At 54.0% G+C, this 14774-nt stretch overlaps 2 protein-coding genes across 8 annotated transcripts; one reads left to right on the forward strand and one right to left on the reverse strand.

The window, feature by feature from the left end:
* Positions 1-2122: 2122 nt before the first annotated feature.
* Positions 2123-4984, forward strand: ZFAND2B (zinc finger AN1-type containing 2B). Of its 4 annotated transcripts, none has more exons than XM_008971992.3 (10): positions 2123-2187; positions 2312-2384; positions 2667-2761; positions 2988-3119; positions 3227-3378; positions 3596-3688; positions 3766-3826; positions 3912-3979; positions 4317-4389; positions 4602-4984. In XM_008971992.3, exons 2-10 carry the CDS (start codon positions 2330-2332, stop codon positions 4644-4646), a joined length of 774 nt encoding a protein of 257 aa, XP_008970240.1. In that variant the 5' UTR covers positions 2123-2187; positions 2312-2329; the 3' UTR covers positions 4647-4984. The 4 variants fall into 4 exon arrangements, with proteins under 4 accessions (XP_008970240.1, XP_008970238.1, XP_063451643.1 ...); XM_008971990.3 differs by having other exon boundaries at positions 4706-4984; XM_063595573.1 differs by having other exon boundaries at positions 2127-2187; positions 2309-2384.
* Positions 4985-5111: 127 nt separating this feature from the next.
* Positions 5112-14408, reverse strand: ABCB6 (ATP binding cassette subfamily B member 6 (LAN blood group)). Of its 4 annotated transcripts, XM_003818642.4 has the most exons (19): positions 13507-14408; positions 13050-13187; positions 12033-12213; positions 11745-11846; positions 11378-11561; positions 10342-10463; positions 9765-9874; positions 9497-9562; positions 9202-9327; positions 8966-9042; positions 8815-8878; positions 8617-8702; positions 8384-8441; positions 7755-7859; positions 6290-6464; positions 6054-6166; positions 5724-5818; positions 5573-5641; positions 5112-5389 (listed from the first exon to the last, which is right to left on the reverse strand). In XM_003818642.4, exons 1-19 carry the CDS (start codon positions 14053-14055, stop codon positions 5278-5280), a joined length of 2532 nt encoding a protein of 843 aa, XP_003818690.1. In that variant the 5' UTR covers positions 14056-14408; the 3' UTR covers positions 5112-5277. The 4 variants fall into 4 exon arrangements, with proteins under 4 accessions (XP_003818690.1, XP_008970241.1, XP_034811077.1 ...); XM_008971993.4 differs by lacking the exon at positions 13050-13187 and having other exon boundaries at positions 13507-14387; XM_034955186.3 differs by lacking the exons at positions 10342-10463; positions 11378-11561 and having other exon boundaries at positions 13507-14386.
* Between the last annotated feature and the right edge of the window lie 366 nt (positions 14409-14774).

The raw sequence follows: 14774 nt of genomic DNA on the forward strand, positions 1-14774 counted from the left end.
CCAGAAGCTGAGCAGATGCTGGCACCATGCTTCCTATACAGTCTGCAGAACCATGAATAAATTAAACCTCTTTTCTTTATAAATCAACCAGCCTCAGATTTTTTTTTTTTTAAAGACAGGGTCTCACTTTGTTATCCAGCTGAAGCACAGTGGTACAATCATAGCTCACTGCAACTTCGACTTCCTAGGCTCAAGCAATCCTCCCACCAAAGCCTCGCGAGTATTTGGGACAACGGGTGGATGCCACCATGCCCAGCTAACTTTTTAAAAATTTTTTTGTAGAGAGGGAGGTCTTACTTTGTTGCCCAGGCTGGTCTCAAACTCCTGGGCTCGAGTGACCCTCCCACCTTGGCCTCCGAGGGATGGGATTACAGGCATGAGCCACCATGCCTAGCGAGGTATTTCTGTATAGTAACATAAGAACAAATGACTACATTTGCACTTCAAGCATTCTGGCTCATGCTCAAAAATGAGATCCGAAGATTTTTATTTTTTGAGTTCCACAAGGCTTTGGTTATCTGAGCATTTGTAAAGTGGGAGTGGGGAGAGAGGCAGTGTTTATCTTTGTTTAGTCTGCTCCATACACGTTTCTCCAAACTGAAAGCCTATAATTCTTTCTATTTTTGTAGAGACAGGGTCTCACTATGTTGCCCAGGCTGGAACTCCTAGGCTCAAGCGATCCTCCTGCGTCAGCCTCCCAAAGTGCTGAAATTACAGGCGTCAGCCACCATGCCGGGACTGGAAGCCTACAATTCTAAATTGTACTGATGAATATAGAGAGGAAAAAAAATGAATAAACAAAATTCTTAGAACCAAATGATTATAATGAGACTGGGAAAAAATTATTTGAAATCTGACAGTTATATATTGAAACAAAATAAAAGCATTTATAAAGTCCTGGATGCAATTTAAAATAAAAAGAATATTGGCTGGGAGTGGTGGCTCATGCCTGTAATCCCAGCACTTTGGGAGGCCGAAGTGGGCAGATCACGAGGTCAGGAGTTCGAGACCAGCCTGGGCAACATGGTGAAACGCCGTCTCTAAAAATACAAAAATTAGCTGGACGCAGTGGTGTGCACCTGTAGTCCCAACTACTTGGGAGGCTGAGGCAGGAGAATTGCTTGAACCTGGGAAGCAGAGGTTGCAGTGAGCCGAGATCATGCCACTGCACTCCAGCCTGGGTGACAAGAGTGACACTGTCTCAAAAAAAAAAAAATTATATTGGTCAGGTGTAGTGGCTCACGTCTGTAATCCCAGCACTTTGGGAGGCCAAGGCAGGAGGATCACTTAAGGCCAGGAGTTCGAGACCAATCTGGGCAACAAAGAGAGACCCCCCCCACCCCATTTCTACAAAATTAAAAATTAGCTGAGCACGGTGGCTTGTGCCTGTAGTCCTGGCTACATTCAATAATCACTAAGAATATTCTAGGCTAGGGTTTTTCAGAGTGTGGTGCATGGCAATCTGTGTCAGAATTCCTTCAGGTGCTTCCTACTGAATTAGAAGCTCCAGGGCCCGGAAATCCGCATTTTAAACTAGCTCCGTAGGCGATTTGGATTCACCCTAAAGACTGAGGACCACACTGTTCTAGGCACTGTTAGGTGCTGGGACCTAACACGAAACAAGGTAGATGTGGTTCCTGATTTCCCAGTATACTCATATAGGGGCTGGTCGCATTAGTGATATGGGTGCTAGAATGGAAGAAGTAAGATCACATAGCAGGTGCGCCTAGTTCAGACTGAGGAGGGATCTGCAGCTCTAGAGACGTCTGTACTTTGAGAAATACAGGAGCTGTCAGCTCGTGGAGGCGAAGGGCAGCCGTGGCCGTGAACAAAATGGCCAGGAGGAGGGCATCGTGTGTGAAGCGGGCTAAGGACCGAATTGTGAAAGACCCCAAACCACCCAGCCTTCCATCCCCCAAGATATCCGTCTTTGCCTTCGCTGGCCTTCCTCTGCGGAGCTACGCCCGCGCCCAGGGTCGCGGAGCCGCGCATCAACACCCTCTCGCTTCGGGACAGTCTCCCGACTCAGCCTTCTAGAGCAAGGCGAGGCGGGGCGGGGCTCAACCGAGGCCCTCCCCGGCTGCCCGGAGACTGCGCCGGACGCGCCAGCCCTGCGTGATGACGTCAGCGCGCCGCGCCCGCCGAGGGAGGAGCGGGCGCCGGGGGCCGGCTGGCGCGGGCGCTCCGGTAACCCGGGCTGGGCGGGGGAGAGGAAGGGGCGGGGCAGGGAGCCCGCCAGAGTGCGGGGTCGCTGTGCGGACCTCGAGCACGAGCCCTAAAGACGCTCAGCACTCGTCGCTTCTCCTAGCAGACCCTGCCCGGCCTGGCGATGGAGTTTCCGGACCTCGGCGCTCACTGTTCGGAGCCGAGCTGTCAGCGCTTGGGTGAGGGGCGGAGCGCGCGGGGGGCGGGGCCCAGCGGACAGGGACTTTGAACCGCAGGTGGGGAGGGAAGGGTGGGCTCCCAGGCTGGCAATGCCGGGGGGCGGGGCTTGAAGTTGGGGGGGTGGTCAGCGGCAGAGGGGGCGTGGCCAAGGAGGTAATGGGCTTGGGAAGGGGCGGTGTGTCGAAAATAGGGTGGCGTTTTCCTTCCCGAGTGGAAGGCTTGAGTGAGAGAGAAGGACATCGAGGTCCCGCTGGACCTGCAATCCGACCAACTCTTTGCAGATTTTCTGCCGCTTAAGTGTGATGCCTGCTCAGGCATCTTCTGCGCAGACCATGTGGCCTACGCCCAGCATCACTGTGGATCTGCTTACCAAAAGGTGAGGGGGCGATCCTCAGGGTGAAAGCAGGCAGATGGAGAATGCGTGCAGAATCCCCCAAATCTGTGTCTCACGTTTCTTCTCCCTTTTGTCTTTCTGAGGCTGTCAGTGCTGGGAAACACTGTTTTTTTGCGTGTTTGTGGTGGGTCATATCCAAGTTCTTTCAAGACCAGAGATTTGTTGGACTGGAGTGGGCCACAGACTGACCCTTGCTCCTTGACTACAGGATATCCAGGTACCTGTGTGCCCTCTCTGTAATGTGCCTGTGCCTGTGGCCAGAGGGGAGCCCCCTGACCGTGCTGTGGGAGAGCACATTGACAGAGACTGTCGCTCTGATCCAGCACAGCAAAAACGTAAGGTAAACATTGTAGGGGTCAGCCACAACCCAGCTGGGACTATGGATGCCTGGAAACCCAAACAGCTAGTCAGAGTCTCAGCAGAGACAACCTTCTCACTTCACCTCAGATCTTCACCAATAAGTGTGAGCGCGCTGGCTGCCGGCAGCGAGAAATGATGAAACTGACCTGTGAACGCTGTAGCCGAAACTTCTGCATCAAGCACCGGCATCCACTGGACCATGATTGCTCTGGGGAGGGGCACCCAACCAGCCGGGCAGGGTAATTGCAGCCAAGTCCTCCACTTGCTTTTGGGAAGCATTCTTTTGGAACTGACTCAAGCTCTGTTGTTACAAATTGGGGAGCTTCAACCCTACCCTGTCGGCTAGGGGAGTCTTTTAGCTTCCTTTTCAAGTGCATGTTTTTCCAGAACTCTCCTCCTGACTTCCTGAGTAAGGCTAGTTCTTGGAGACATGCCAAAAATCTCTCTTCCCTACAGACTTGCTGCCATCTCCAGAGCACAAGCTGTGGCTTCTACAAGCACTGTCCCCAGCCCAAGTCGAACCATGCCTTCCTGTACCTCTCCCAGCAGGTAGGCCTGCCCGTTTCCCTGCTCCCCCTTTTTCCCCTTCACACCTCTGACCTCCACCTCTTCAATGTCTGTCGTAGAGCCACAACCCGATCTCCGTCCTGGACAGCCCCTCCAGTGATTGCTTTGCAGAATGGCCTGGTGAGTTGGGCAGAGGTTGGATGGACAGAAACAAACACACAGAGAGCGAAGTCCAAGGACGCTGGTCTTCTTTCTCCCTTTGTAGAGTGAGGATGAAGCTCTGCAGCGGGCCCTGGAAATGTCCCTGGCAGAGACCAAACCCCAGGTTCCAAGGTACCTTACCCTCTTGTGAAAGAGAGCGCAAGCTGTGGGCAAGGGCTTGGTCTGGAGGCAGGTAGGTGGGACCACTCTGACACAATGCAAGATAATCACTGCCAACTTGGTCTCAAAATTAAGATGAACTATATGATCTTTGACAAGTTATTTAACCCATGGAGCCTTCATTTCCTCTATAAAACGGGGACAATACTAATACCCACCTTGTAGTGTTGCTATGAAGATTGAGATAATCCTCAGCAGTGCTCGGCACCATGAGGCCCAACACACACAGATCAGATGTTCAAATTTCAGATCTTACCATCATCCAACTTAAACTGTTTCTCCCTCCCAGTTGTCAGGAGGAAGAAGACCTAGCTTTAGCACAAGCACTGTCAGCCAGTGAGGCAGAATACCAGCGGCAGCAGGTATGAGGCTGGGCTGAAGATGTGTGCTGCAGTGGGAGGGAGGAAGAAGTCAGGGATGGGGGTTCTTCCGAGTGGTGCAGAGTTTTGGAATGGTGGTTATCGTTTGGTTTTCAGTATGACTCCAGCCCATGCTGAGCTCTGAAATGAGGGCTGTCCCTCATTTCCTTGACGTTGCACCGTGTCTTCCCCTCCTTCCCCTCTCCTTGCTCTAGGCCCAGAGCCGCAGCTCGAAGCCGTCCAACTGCAGCCTGTGCTAGGGCCCTGGGCTTGGGGAGGGAGGTTCACCTGAGGAGGACTGTGGCCCTCACACCTCTAGGGTACACAGGGAGAGGAGGCCCGGAGCACCCTGGAGGGCAGAGACAAGCGGGAGTGATGTGGAGGTCGCCCTGGGAGCCTCTGGAAGGCCTTGCTAGTGCTCCAGCTGCATGGAAGAGAGTGGCTAGCAACTGTTCCCTGGTTGGGCCCTCAGTGGATGCTGGCCAGGCCCTACTCTCAGCCCCTTCATCATGTCATCTCCCTTATGCTGGAGCTGCCCCGATGTGGAGTGGGCAGGAAGGGGCCTGGAAAAAATAAAGGATCTTGGCAGTTGATAAAACGTACAAGTGGTGTGTTTCTCTCTCCTCTCTAACCTCAAACAGAAAAGCCGTGTCAAGAATGCTCATCTGACTTATGGGTAGAGGCCCGCTGCAGTACCCCATCCCACAAAGCCACAGTGATCCTCGCACAGTCCACATTTTTATTTCCCCAAAAGGTGTTTTTCTGAAAGGTCCCTTTCCCTTACTATAGCTAGCACCACACCCCAAGACCAGGATGAAATAAGCCAGGGAAAGGAGATACATCTTATTCCCTTCTGGGTTAGTCTTTGAGAGGGAAGTGGCCAAACTTTTGTCACCGTTCCATGGTCTGAGGCTTAGTGTCTTCAGAGGTTTCTTCCTGTCCCTGCTGCTGCAGCTGCCACATGTCAGCATACACCCCACCTCGGGACAACAGAGCCTCATGCCTGGGGTGAGGAGAAAAGTGTGAGTCCTAACCATTAGTTTTACCCCGAGGGTCCTTGCCACCAGCCCACAGAGAGGACGGGATGGGAAGGGAGGTCCCCTCCAGAAGCCCCTGGGACTTCATGCCCCCTTTCCTGGAGCCCCCAATTCAGAAGACCTGTCCTTTTGATCTATGTATCTCTTACCGTCCCCTCTCCACGATGCAGCCATCCTTGATGACGAGGATCTGGTCAGCATTGACCACAGTTGAGAGCCTGAGAAGTCAAAGATCAGTCGCCTACTACCCCACCCAAAGCCGGCCACACCACCAGCCACCCCAGGCCTGTAGTCCTGTACCTGTGTGCCACTACGATGGTGGTGCGGTTGGCACAGACTTTGGCCAGAGAAGCCTGGATGGCCCTCTCATTAGATGTATCCAGCGCTGACGTTGCCTATAGAGAGGGTCCAGGTAAAACTGCTCCTGCCACTCAAAACCCTCAATGGAAGGAGGCAGGCTGCTGGCTGAGGCCTCAAGAATACACAAGAGCCTTGTTTGGGCTTGAGAACTGGAAAGTGTGTTTTGTGAGATTTGAATTCATGGTATCTGTTCTAGGTGGGGACAGTGCCCAGGAGGAACGGCTTGAGCATACACAAGGCAGGAAGGAGGGGAGGAGACCCAGGGCGCACCTCATCCAGCAGAATGATGTCCGGAGCCTTGAGGATGGTGCGGGCAATGGCGACGCGCTGCTTCTCCCCGCCGCTCAGCTTCAGTCCCCGCTCGCCCACCTGTGTCCTGTACCCTGTGGATATTACCCACCACATGTTTCTTACGTGGAAGAAACAAGAAACGGAGGGAACAGGGGTCAGGGATTAGCAGGACAACACCAGGAGGGGAGGGGACTCTCTGGAAAGGAATCTCTCACCTTCAGGGAAAGCCATAATGGCATCATGGATGCCTGCAGCCTGAGCAGCAGCCTCCACCTCATCATTCCCAGCTGTGACACGGCCGTAACGGATATTGTCGGCGATGGTGTCATTAAAGAGGACAGTGTCTTGGGGCACAACTCCAATGTGAGACCGGAGAGAGGCCTGGGTCACCTAGGGCCAAAAGACCACACACTCTGCCTTGTGAGATACCCCCAAGGCCTGGGAGGCAGGGTGGGCTGGCCGGAAGCATGTGGGATAAGAGGCTGTGGTAATAATCCCACCATCACTGCCCCAAATCCTAGCCGTGTGGGCAAATCACTCCTCTCTGTTTCCCCATCTTCTCTTCCTGCTTCACCAGATTGCTGCAGATGTTTTGTTTTGTTTTTGGATAGAGTCCACTCTGTCACCCAGGCTGGACTGCAGTGGCAAAATCTCAGCTTACTGCAGCCTTGACCTCCTGGCTCATGCAATCCTCCTACCTCAGCTTCCTGAGTAGCTGAGACTACAGGTGCTTGAGACTACGTCAAGCTAATTTTTAATTTTTTGTTGAGATGGGGTTGCCAGGTATGTTGCCCAGGCTGGTCTCAAAATCCTGGACTCAAATGATCCTGCTGCCTTGACCTCCCAGAGTGTTGGGATTACAGGTGTGAGCCACCACACCTGGCTACAGAATATCGTTGTACCTTTTTTTTTTTTTTTTTTTTTTTTTTTTGCTTTTTGTTTTGAGACAGGGCCTTGCTCTGTCACCCAGGCTGGAGTGCAGTGGCATGATCATAGCTCACTACAGCCTCCTGGTGGGACTACATGTGTGTGCCACCATGGCCAGCTAATTTTTGTATTTTTTTTTTTTTTTTTTGAGACAGAGTCTTGCATTCTTGCCCAGGCTGGAGTGCAGTGGCGCCATCTCGGCTCACTGCAAGCTCTGCCTCCTGGGTTCACACCATTCTCCTGCCTCAGCTTCCTGAGTAGCTGGGACTACAGGCGCCCGCCACCACGCCCAGCAAATTTTTTGTATTTTTCGTAGAGACGGGGTTTCACTGTGTTAGCCAGGATGGTCTCGATCTCCTGACCTTGTGATCCGCCCACCTCAGCCTCCCAAAGTACTGGGATTACAGATGTGAGCCACCGCGCCCAGCAATTTTTGTATTTTTTGTAGAGAGGGTGTTTTGCCATGTTGCCCAGGCTGGTCTTGAACTCCTGGGCTCAAGTGATCCACCTGCCTCAGCCTCCCAAAGTGCTGGGATTATAGGCATGAGCCACTGTGCCCGGCCCTTTGTAGCTTTTATGGCACCATACAAATCCTTCACGTGACTACTTTACTTGTGTGACTGTAGGTTATATCATGCTAGAATGGCCCTAGTTTTTTTGCAAGGGTGACATCTCCTCTCTCTGGACAGCCAGCCCTTATCATTCCTCCACACGTAGACCCCTAAACCACCGTCTTCTCCAGAGCAACCCTACCTGTGAAATGTCCTGCCCATCTATTCGGATGCAGCCAGAGCTAATGTCGTAGAAGCGAAACAGCAGGCGCAAAATTGTGCTCTTCCCTGCCCCAGATGGGCCCACCTGTTGCATTGGAAATGGGAAAAATCTCAGGCCCACTGGCTTTTTTTTTTTTTTTTTGAGACCGAATCTCATTCCGTCACCCAGGCTGCAGTGCAATGGCGCGATCTCAGCTCACTAGAACCTCTGCCTCCCAGGTTCAAGCGATTCTCTTGCCTCAGCCTCCCTAGTAGTGGGATTATAGGCGCCCGCCACCATGCCCGGCTAATTTTTGTATTTTTAGTAGAGATGGGGTTTCACCATGTTGTTCAGGCTGGTCTTGAACTCCTAACCTTAGGTGATCTGGCCACCTAAGCCTCCCAAAGTGCTGGGATTACAGGCATGTGCCACCGCAGCCGGCCGAGGCCCACTGGCTTTTGAGGTTCCCTCTCCAAGAGGTCACCAGTGTCCATGGAGGCTGCACCATTCAATCCGGTTGCCTATCGTGACTGGGCTCTCTGACTCCACAGCCTGGGTCACAAGCTACCATGGGCACTGAATGAGGGAAGCTTGAGGCATCTGGGCCAAGTGGCTGGGTCTCCTCTCACCAGGGCAAGTGTCTGTCCAGGCATCACAGTGAAAGACACGTCCTGCAGAGTCTCCTGCCTGCAAGGAAAGGTGAGGTTGCTCAGCAGGCACCTTCCATCACCAGAGCTGCTAGTAGGCCCTGCCCCTCCCCTGCCCAGGCTCTTTTCCAAAAGCAGGGATTCAGAGCACTGAGAAGCAGGAAGGCAGTGTGCAAATGAACGGAAAAGCAAAGGAAGCAAAAGGAAGGCCTCACCCATCGGCGTAGCTGAAGTGCACGTTCTCAAACTCAATTCGGCCCTTCTGAAAGCGAAGGGGCCCTGCTCCAGGAAGGTCCTTCACCTGGAAGGGCACCACCCATGTGTGCTGAGGTTCTCAGCTTTGTGTTTTCCAAGCACCAGAAACACCACACAGCTCCTCCCTCCCCAAACCCTACTCCTCTCCCTTCGCTCACTTCTGTCTCCTCTTTCAGCAAGTCAAACATGTTCTCCATGTCAATGAAGTTGGTCTGGATCATCCTGCAAAAAGGTGCTGGTTAGGACTTCTCTGAGTAGCCAGGAAATAATAATGTGCCCTGGACAGGTGAGGGCCAGGGCTCAGATTACCTGTAGTAGGTGCCAAACCAATTGAGGGGCATGTACAGCTGGATAATGTAGGTGCCAAAGAGCACATAGTCCCCAACCTGTGGCAATCAAGGAAGCAGAGCATGTCACGGGGGGCCTGCAGGCCGCTCTTCTTGTGTCACCCTGCCCACTTCCTACCCAAGAGCCTGGTGACCAGACACAGGCCCCAGGCCCCCTTTTCCTTGTGCCCCACTCTCTCATCCAAGATCCTGCCTCACCTGTAGCTTCTGCTCACTGACAAAGTATGCGCAAAGCAGGGAGCCGGCGAGGAGCCCGAGCCCAATCACCAGGTTCTGGGTCTGATTTAGTAAAACCAGTGAAGCGCTCGACTTCCACTCCAAACCCTGAGGGCAATAACACAGGAAGAGGAATGTCCTATACACAATGGCCATCAGTGAGTCCAAACCTGGGCCCAGGCCCCTTCTACCCCAACACTCGACTATCACTCTTGGCCCTGAAAATTCTACCAGGCCAGGGCATTATTCTCCGGAGGCCTCAAACTAGCATCCTCACCTGATATTTGATGATGGCCTCTCGATAGCGTTCCACTTCATAACTCTCGGCGTTGTAATACTTCACCTGATGAATTCAAACCAAATTTATTTGGCATGGGCACAGCACATGGCACTCGGGTCATTCCCCCCAACTCTGAATCCTCCTTCCTGAGTTCAAACATCACACACTAACATCACACCCCCAGCTCTCTGTCAGCCCCAGTGGTCCTAGTTACACTCCTCCACATCTCCACGCCTCACACCACTGCCACCGGGCCCTCTGTTACCGTCTCGAAGTTTAGCAGAGAGTCCACTGCTCGTGCCCGGGTAGCGTTCTCCTGTGTGTTCATAGCACGACGAAACTTGGTTCTCCACTCAGTGACCACAATGGTCAGGGCTGGAGAGTGACAGGATGGGGAGCAGAATAGGACATCATCCCCAAAAGCAGAGACCAAATGTCAATGTCCACTACCTGCCATGTACACACTAAGCCTATGCTCAAGCCCGGAGACCCAGATTCCACAGGGAGGCATCTCTGCAGCCTGCACAAAGTCTCATGTGTAGAAAACGCTTTTGGTAAACGAAAGCAAGCTGCATCTTGTTACACAAACGAGGCTTCCTTGACCTGTGTCCACAGCTCAGACTTAACGTGACAAGAATGTCCTTCCCCAGCCCCTCAGCTAGGTTGAGTTAAGGTTTGATTTGACAGAAGAGACCCGCCCATCACAGGATGAGCACTAGGAGCCCATTCAAGTCCACCAATCCACAGCCTCCCATAGGTGGGTCACTTGAGTGGGGGCACAGCTCATGGCCAAGGGAGTCCCTGGATAGTTCAGGGAGATGGTGTCCCCCAGCAGCACTCACTGAGGTAAAGACTCATGCACAGGAACACAATGAGGCCAAACCAGGCGTTGAAGAACATGCTGAAGTAGATGATGCCAATGATGATGTCGGCCAGCGTGGGGATGACATTGAACACCAGGTAGCTAGGAGGGCAGGTCAAGTGAATAAGAAAGGTCTGGGGGCTTAGACCCAGCAACCCTGCCTCTAGGCATTTCAGGGTAGTGTTTTATTTTCAAGCAACAGACTGGAACCAGTCTTAATTAATTCTACCCTCAAGAGGTGGGTGGCTAAATCAACCATGCTCAAACTACAGAATTCTCTGTATCAATTACAATGAATGAGGGAGACCTTCAGGCATGGAAGAAAAATATATCTCCATAATGTTCTGTTAATAAGCAACTCTGAGAATGATGGCTATGTCACAATACCATTTGTTTTAGGAAAAACCTCCACAATGCCATATTAGTTCTGTGAGTCTGCATATATAATATGTATGTAAAAATGCAAAAAAGCAGAACCCAGCTGGGCACAATGGCTCACAACTGTAATCCCAGCACTTTGGAATGCTAGGTGGGCAGATCACATGATGCCACGAGTTCGAGGCCAGCCTGGCCAACATGGTGAAACCCCGTTTCTACAAAAAATATAATAATTAGCCAGGCATGCTGGTGCACATCTGTAATCCCAGCTACTCAGGAGGCTGAGGCAGGAGAATTGCTTGAACCCGGGAGGCAGAGGTTGCAGTGAGCAGAGATTATGCCACTGTACTCCAGCCTGGGTGACAGAGCATGACCCTGTCTCAAAAAAAGAGCAGAACCCAACATACTAAACAGAGTGGGAAGCTCTGAAAAAGTAAGTGCAGCTTGAGATTTGCCCTCTGCTCGCATTACCTAAGTTATTAGGAGAGCACGTATACAATAATCCTATACTTTAAAAAACACCAAGGTGGGAGGGGCAGGCAGCTTCTCAGGCGGGGTCTGTTCTCTTCCTCCCACGGGCCCCTATCCCTGCTTCTCCGGCTCCACCCTCCCACATGCCCTTTCCACTGGGGCGGCACCTGAGCAGCCCTGTGACACTGGATGTGCCCCGATCCGCGATCCGCAGCACCTCCCCTGTGCGGCGCCCCAGGTGCCAGCGCAGTGAGAGCTCGTGCAGGTGGGAGAAGATGAGCAGCTCCACCCGCCGAGACGTGAACTGCTGCACCCGGATCCACAGGAAGGTGCGCAGGTTGCTCACGAAGCCTGCAGGGAGCCGGGGGATGCCTCAGTAGGGCCTGGGAGCTGAGGGACGTCAGCCCAGCACCAGGATGTGAAAGGTCTGAGAGTACATGGGGGCTGGGGAGGAATGCTGGGAGAGGCGGATGCTGAGGGAATGCCTGTGGGAGGGGCCTATACCTAGCAGGGTGAGGGCGGAGTCTCTCATACCTGTACTGCCAGTGCCACCCCCCTGGAGGAACTTGAGGAAGACGTAACTGGTAACAGTCCAGGCCAGAGAGTTCCAAGGTGCCTTCTCAGTCAGCAAGTTCACTGTGGAGAAAACGAGTCAGAACCCACTTATGGCGCCCAGGACTCTCTTCAGGCAAAATGGCCCCAGGTACCAGCCACAGTCTCTTTCTGACCACCCAGCTCTGTCCCACCTCCCTAGGTAAGGACCATCCCAGCCACCAGGCTGATGAAGGACCAGCACACTGAGCTGGTGCTCCTCCTGCTCACCAATGTTCCTATAGAATATAGGCACCAACACGTTGAGTGCCCGTTCCAAACCCATGAGCCCCAGGCAGATGAGCACCACCAGCTGCAGAGCTGGACTCCCTCGAGGCCACAGGTAGCCACTCAGGAGGCGGAGCTTCCTGCCAAAATCTCGCCAGGTAGACTGTTGGGCTGCTGACCGAACCTAGGATGGTGAAACACGTAGGAAGAGAGCTCAGAAATCAAGTAAGTGCACTAGCCAGAAACCCTTCAGGGAAAAACATATGGGGTTACAGCTCCCAGGTATCTCAGACCCACAAGTGATCCTTGATGGGGTCAGAAAAACTAAGTTGCAAACTGAGATTTGGAAAAGAAGCATTTCATTTTGGGGGAAGGAATGATGACAGGGAATGAAATGAAGAGACTCCAGGATTCAGAAACTGAGGTGGGGTCTGGTGCAGTGGCTCATGCCTGTAATCCCAGCACTTTGGGAGTCCGAGGCAGGTGGATCACCTGAGGTCAGGAGTTCAAGACTAGCCTGACCAACATGGTGAAACCCCATCTCCACTAAAAATACAAAAATTAGCCGGGTACACACCTGTAATCCCAGCTACTTGGGAGGCTGAGGCACGAGAATTTGTTTGAACCCAGGAGGCAGAGGGTGCAGTGAGCTGAGATCGCGCCACTATACTCCAGCCTGGGTGACGGAGCAAGATTCCGTCTTAAAAACAAAAAGAGGCCGGGCGCAGTGGCTCACGCCTGTAATCCTAGCACTTTGGGAGGCCGAGGCAGGCGGATCACAAGGTCAAGAGATCGAGACCATCCTGGCCAATGCTGTGAAACCCTGTCTCTACTAAAAATACAAAAATTAGCTGGGTGTGGTGTCATGCACCTGTAGTCCCAGCTACTCAGGAGGCTGAGGCAGGAGAATTGCTTGAACCCGGGAGGCGGAGGTTGCAGTGAGCTGAGATCACGCCACTGCACTCCAGCCTGGTGACAGAGCAAGACTCCGTCTCCAAAAAAAAAGAAACTGAGGTGTACCTGGCTCCTTTCCACATCTTGGTCCTCTTCATGAACCTGCAATGTATAGGACTGGGGACGAAGTCCAGGGGCCCAGAGACCCAGGACAAACAGCCCTCCAGAGACCACATACCGCAGCACCCACAGGCTAAACTGAACCTAGAATGAAATATAAGTGGAGAGAGTATCATTGAGGATAAAATTTCATTGTATTACTACTTATAATAGGGCTGGGGACTGGTGTCATGAACGCATTCAGCACTTACAGGCTTAAAAAAAAAAAAAAAAAAGCAAAACCACAGTGACTCAGCAAAGACACACCCCACCAGCTGGCTATCAGCTCCCGGCAGGACTCAGCCCCTCCCTTCTCCCTTTGCTTAGAGGCATCCTAAAGCCTGGAAGCAGTGTGACTGGACATGCAGTGCTTTCTCCCAAGCCCGGCCAGCAGAGGCTTCCCCCTTCCCACAGAGTCCCTCACCTGCTGGCCCAAGTCTGCCCTTGCCCACCACCACTGTGGGCTGTTCCAAGACACCAGGGCCAAGTTCTCAGCTGCAAACGCCACAGTCCAGAGGAGCAGGAGACCAGGGCTGTGCCTGAACTTGATCCAGATGCCCATTGCCAGACGCTGCCGTGCCTGGCTCCGCTCCACGACAAGCAGCCACAGGCCACAGGCGCCGGCCAGACTCTCCAGCACGGAGGCCAGAAGTAGGTAGCTTGGCAGTGGGGCCCCCCGGGCAGTGCCCACCCGGCCAGCCAGGCCGGCCAGGGGCAGCGCCGCCTGAAGTGTGGCCAGAAGCAGCTGCAGCACGTAGGGAGAGATGCGAGGGCCGGCCCCCCAAGACAGCGAATCAGCACCAGCGGGCCGCTCCCGGCGTCTGCAGGGAAGAGCCAGCACCAAGGCCAGAGTCCCTAGCGCCATCCGCGTCGAGGGCACGAGCGTGAAGAAGAAGCAGGGACTCAGGCCATCCTGCGTCCAGGCCGGACCCACGGGCCCTTCGGCCTCGCAGTAGTTGCCCACAGTCACCATGGCAATGCGTGGACGCCGGCCGAGGCTGCGGGCACTGCGGGACCGGAGGCCGGGACTGGTCACTCCGAGAAGGGCGCGGACATCCGGGTGCCTTGGCTCACGTAGCCGCTGGGCGCCAAGCTGTGGGGGTCCCGGGAAGAGACGCACGTGGACCAGGCCTCACCGCCCACTCCCCTAGCGCACGCGCCGCCGCCACGCACTCACGCAGGGCACGTACGCCGTCTCAGCCCGGCCCCGCTGGTTCTGGGCCCGGGACCCTTCTGCCAACTGCAGGCCCACGGGAATGCTCGGTGTTGGACTCGCACCGCGCTCCACGGCCGTAGCCCCGCCCACAGGACCGCCCCCAGCCCCTACCCACGGCTCCCATTGGCCAAATGTCTCCGAAGGGGGAGCGGGGGGAATGGTGCAGGCAAGGAATGCAAATTAGAGAGGCAGAGCCGGCTTGGTCACGTGCCCAGGGCGGGAAATCTGACGACCAGGCCGAGCTGGAAACCTCCACGGAATCGTGGCTCGGGGCTGGAAACAGACCTCACGGAATCCTGGCTCGGGGCAGGACACAGACCTCCACGGGAACTGTAGGTCGGAAGCTGCCCTTCCGCCAGCCGCCTTGCTCAGCGTATCTGAGCGACGGCCTAAACATACTTTCTTCTAGACCCCGGCCGAGTCCCCATCCCATTTCTCTTGTTCCCAGGATTCTAGCCGCGCGAGACAACAAGAAG

This window comes from Pan paniscus, chromosome 13, assembly GCF_029289425.2.
Source record: "Pan paniscus chromosome 13, NHGRI_mPanPan1-v2.0_pri, whole genome shotgun sequence".
Taxonomy (NCBI): Eukaryota; Metazoa; Chordata; class Mammalia; order Primates; family Hominidae; genus Pan; species Pan paniscus.

What these genes read in the sequence shown, in the direction of transcription:
- ZFAND2B (XM_008971990.3), top strand. Translation starts at nt 2,330, where the DNA reads ATGGAGTTTCCGGACCTCGGCGCTCACTGTTCGGAGCCGAGCTGTCAG. An exon ending in GCCGAGCTGTCAGCGCTTGG is followed by an intron (nt 2,385 to 2,666) that starts GTGAGGGGCGGA and finishes AACTCTTTGCAG; the next exon opens with ATTTTCTGCCGCTTAAGTGT. An exon ending in ACCAAACCCCAGGTTCCAAG is followed by an intron (nt 3,980 to 4,316) that starts GTACCTTACCCT and finishes TCTCCCTCCCAG; the next exon opens with TTGTCAGGAGGAAGAAGACC.
- ABCB6 (XM_003818642.4), bottom strand. Translation starts at nt 14,055, where the DNA reads ATGGTGACTGTGGGCAACTACTGCGAGGCCGAAGGGCCCGTGGGTCCG. An exon ending in TATATTCTATAGGAACATTG is followed by an intron (nt 11,847 to 12,032) that starts GTGAGCAGGAGG and finishes TTTTCTCCACAG; the next exon opens with TGAACTTGCTGACTGAGAAG. An exon ending in TGCATCGTGGAGAGGGGACG is followed by an intron (nt 5,390 to 5,572) that starts GTAAGAGATACA and finishes TCCTCACCCCAG; the next exon opens with GCATGAGGCTCTGTTGTCCC.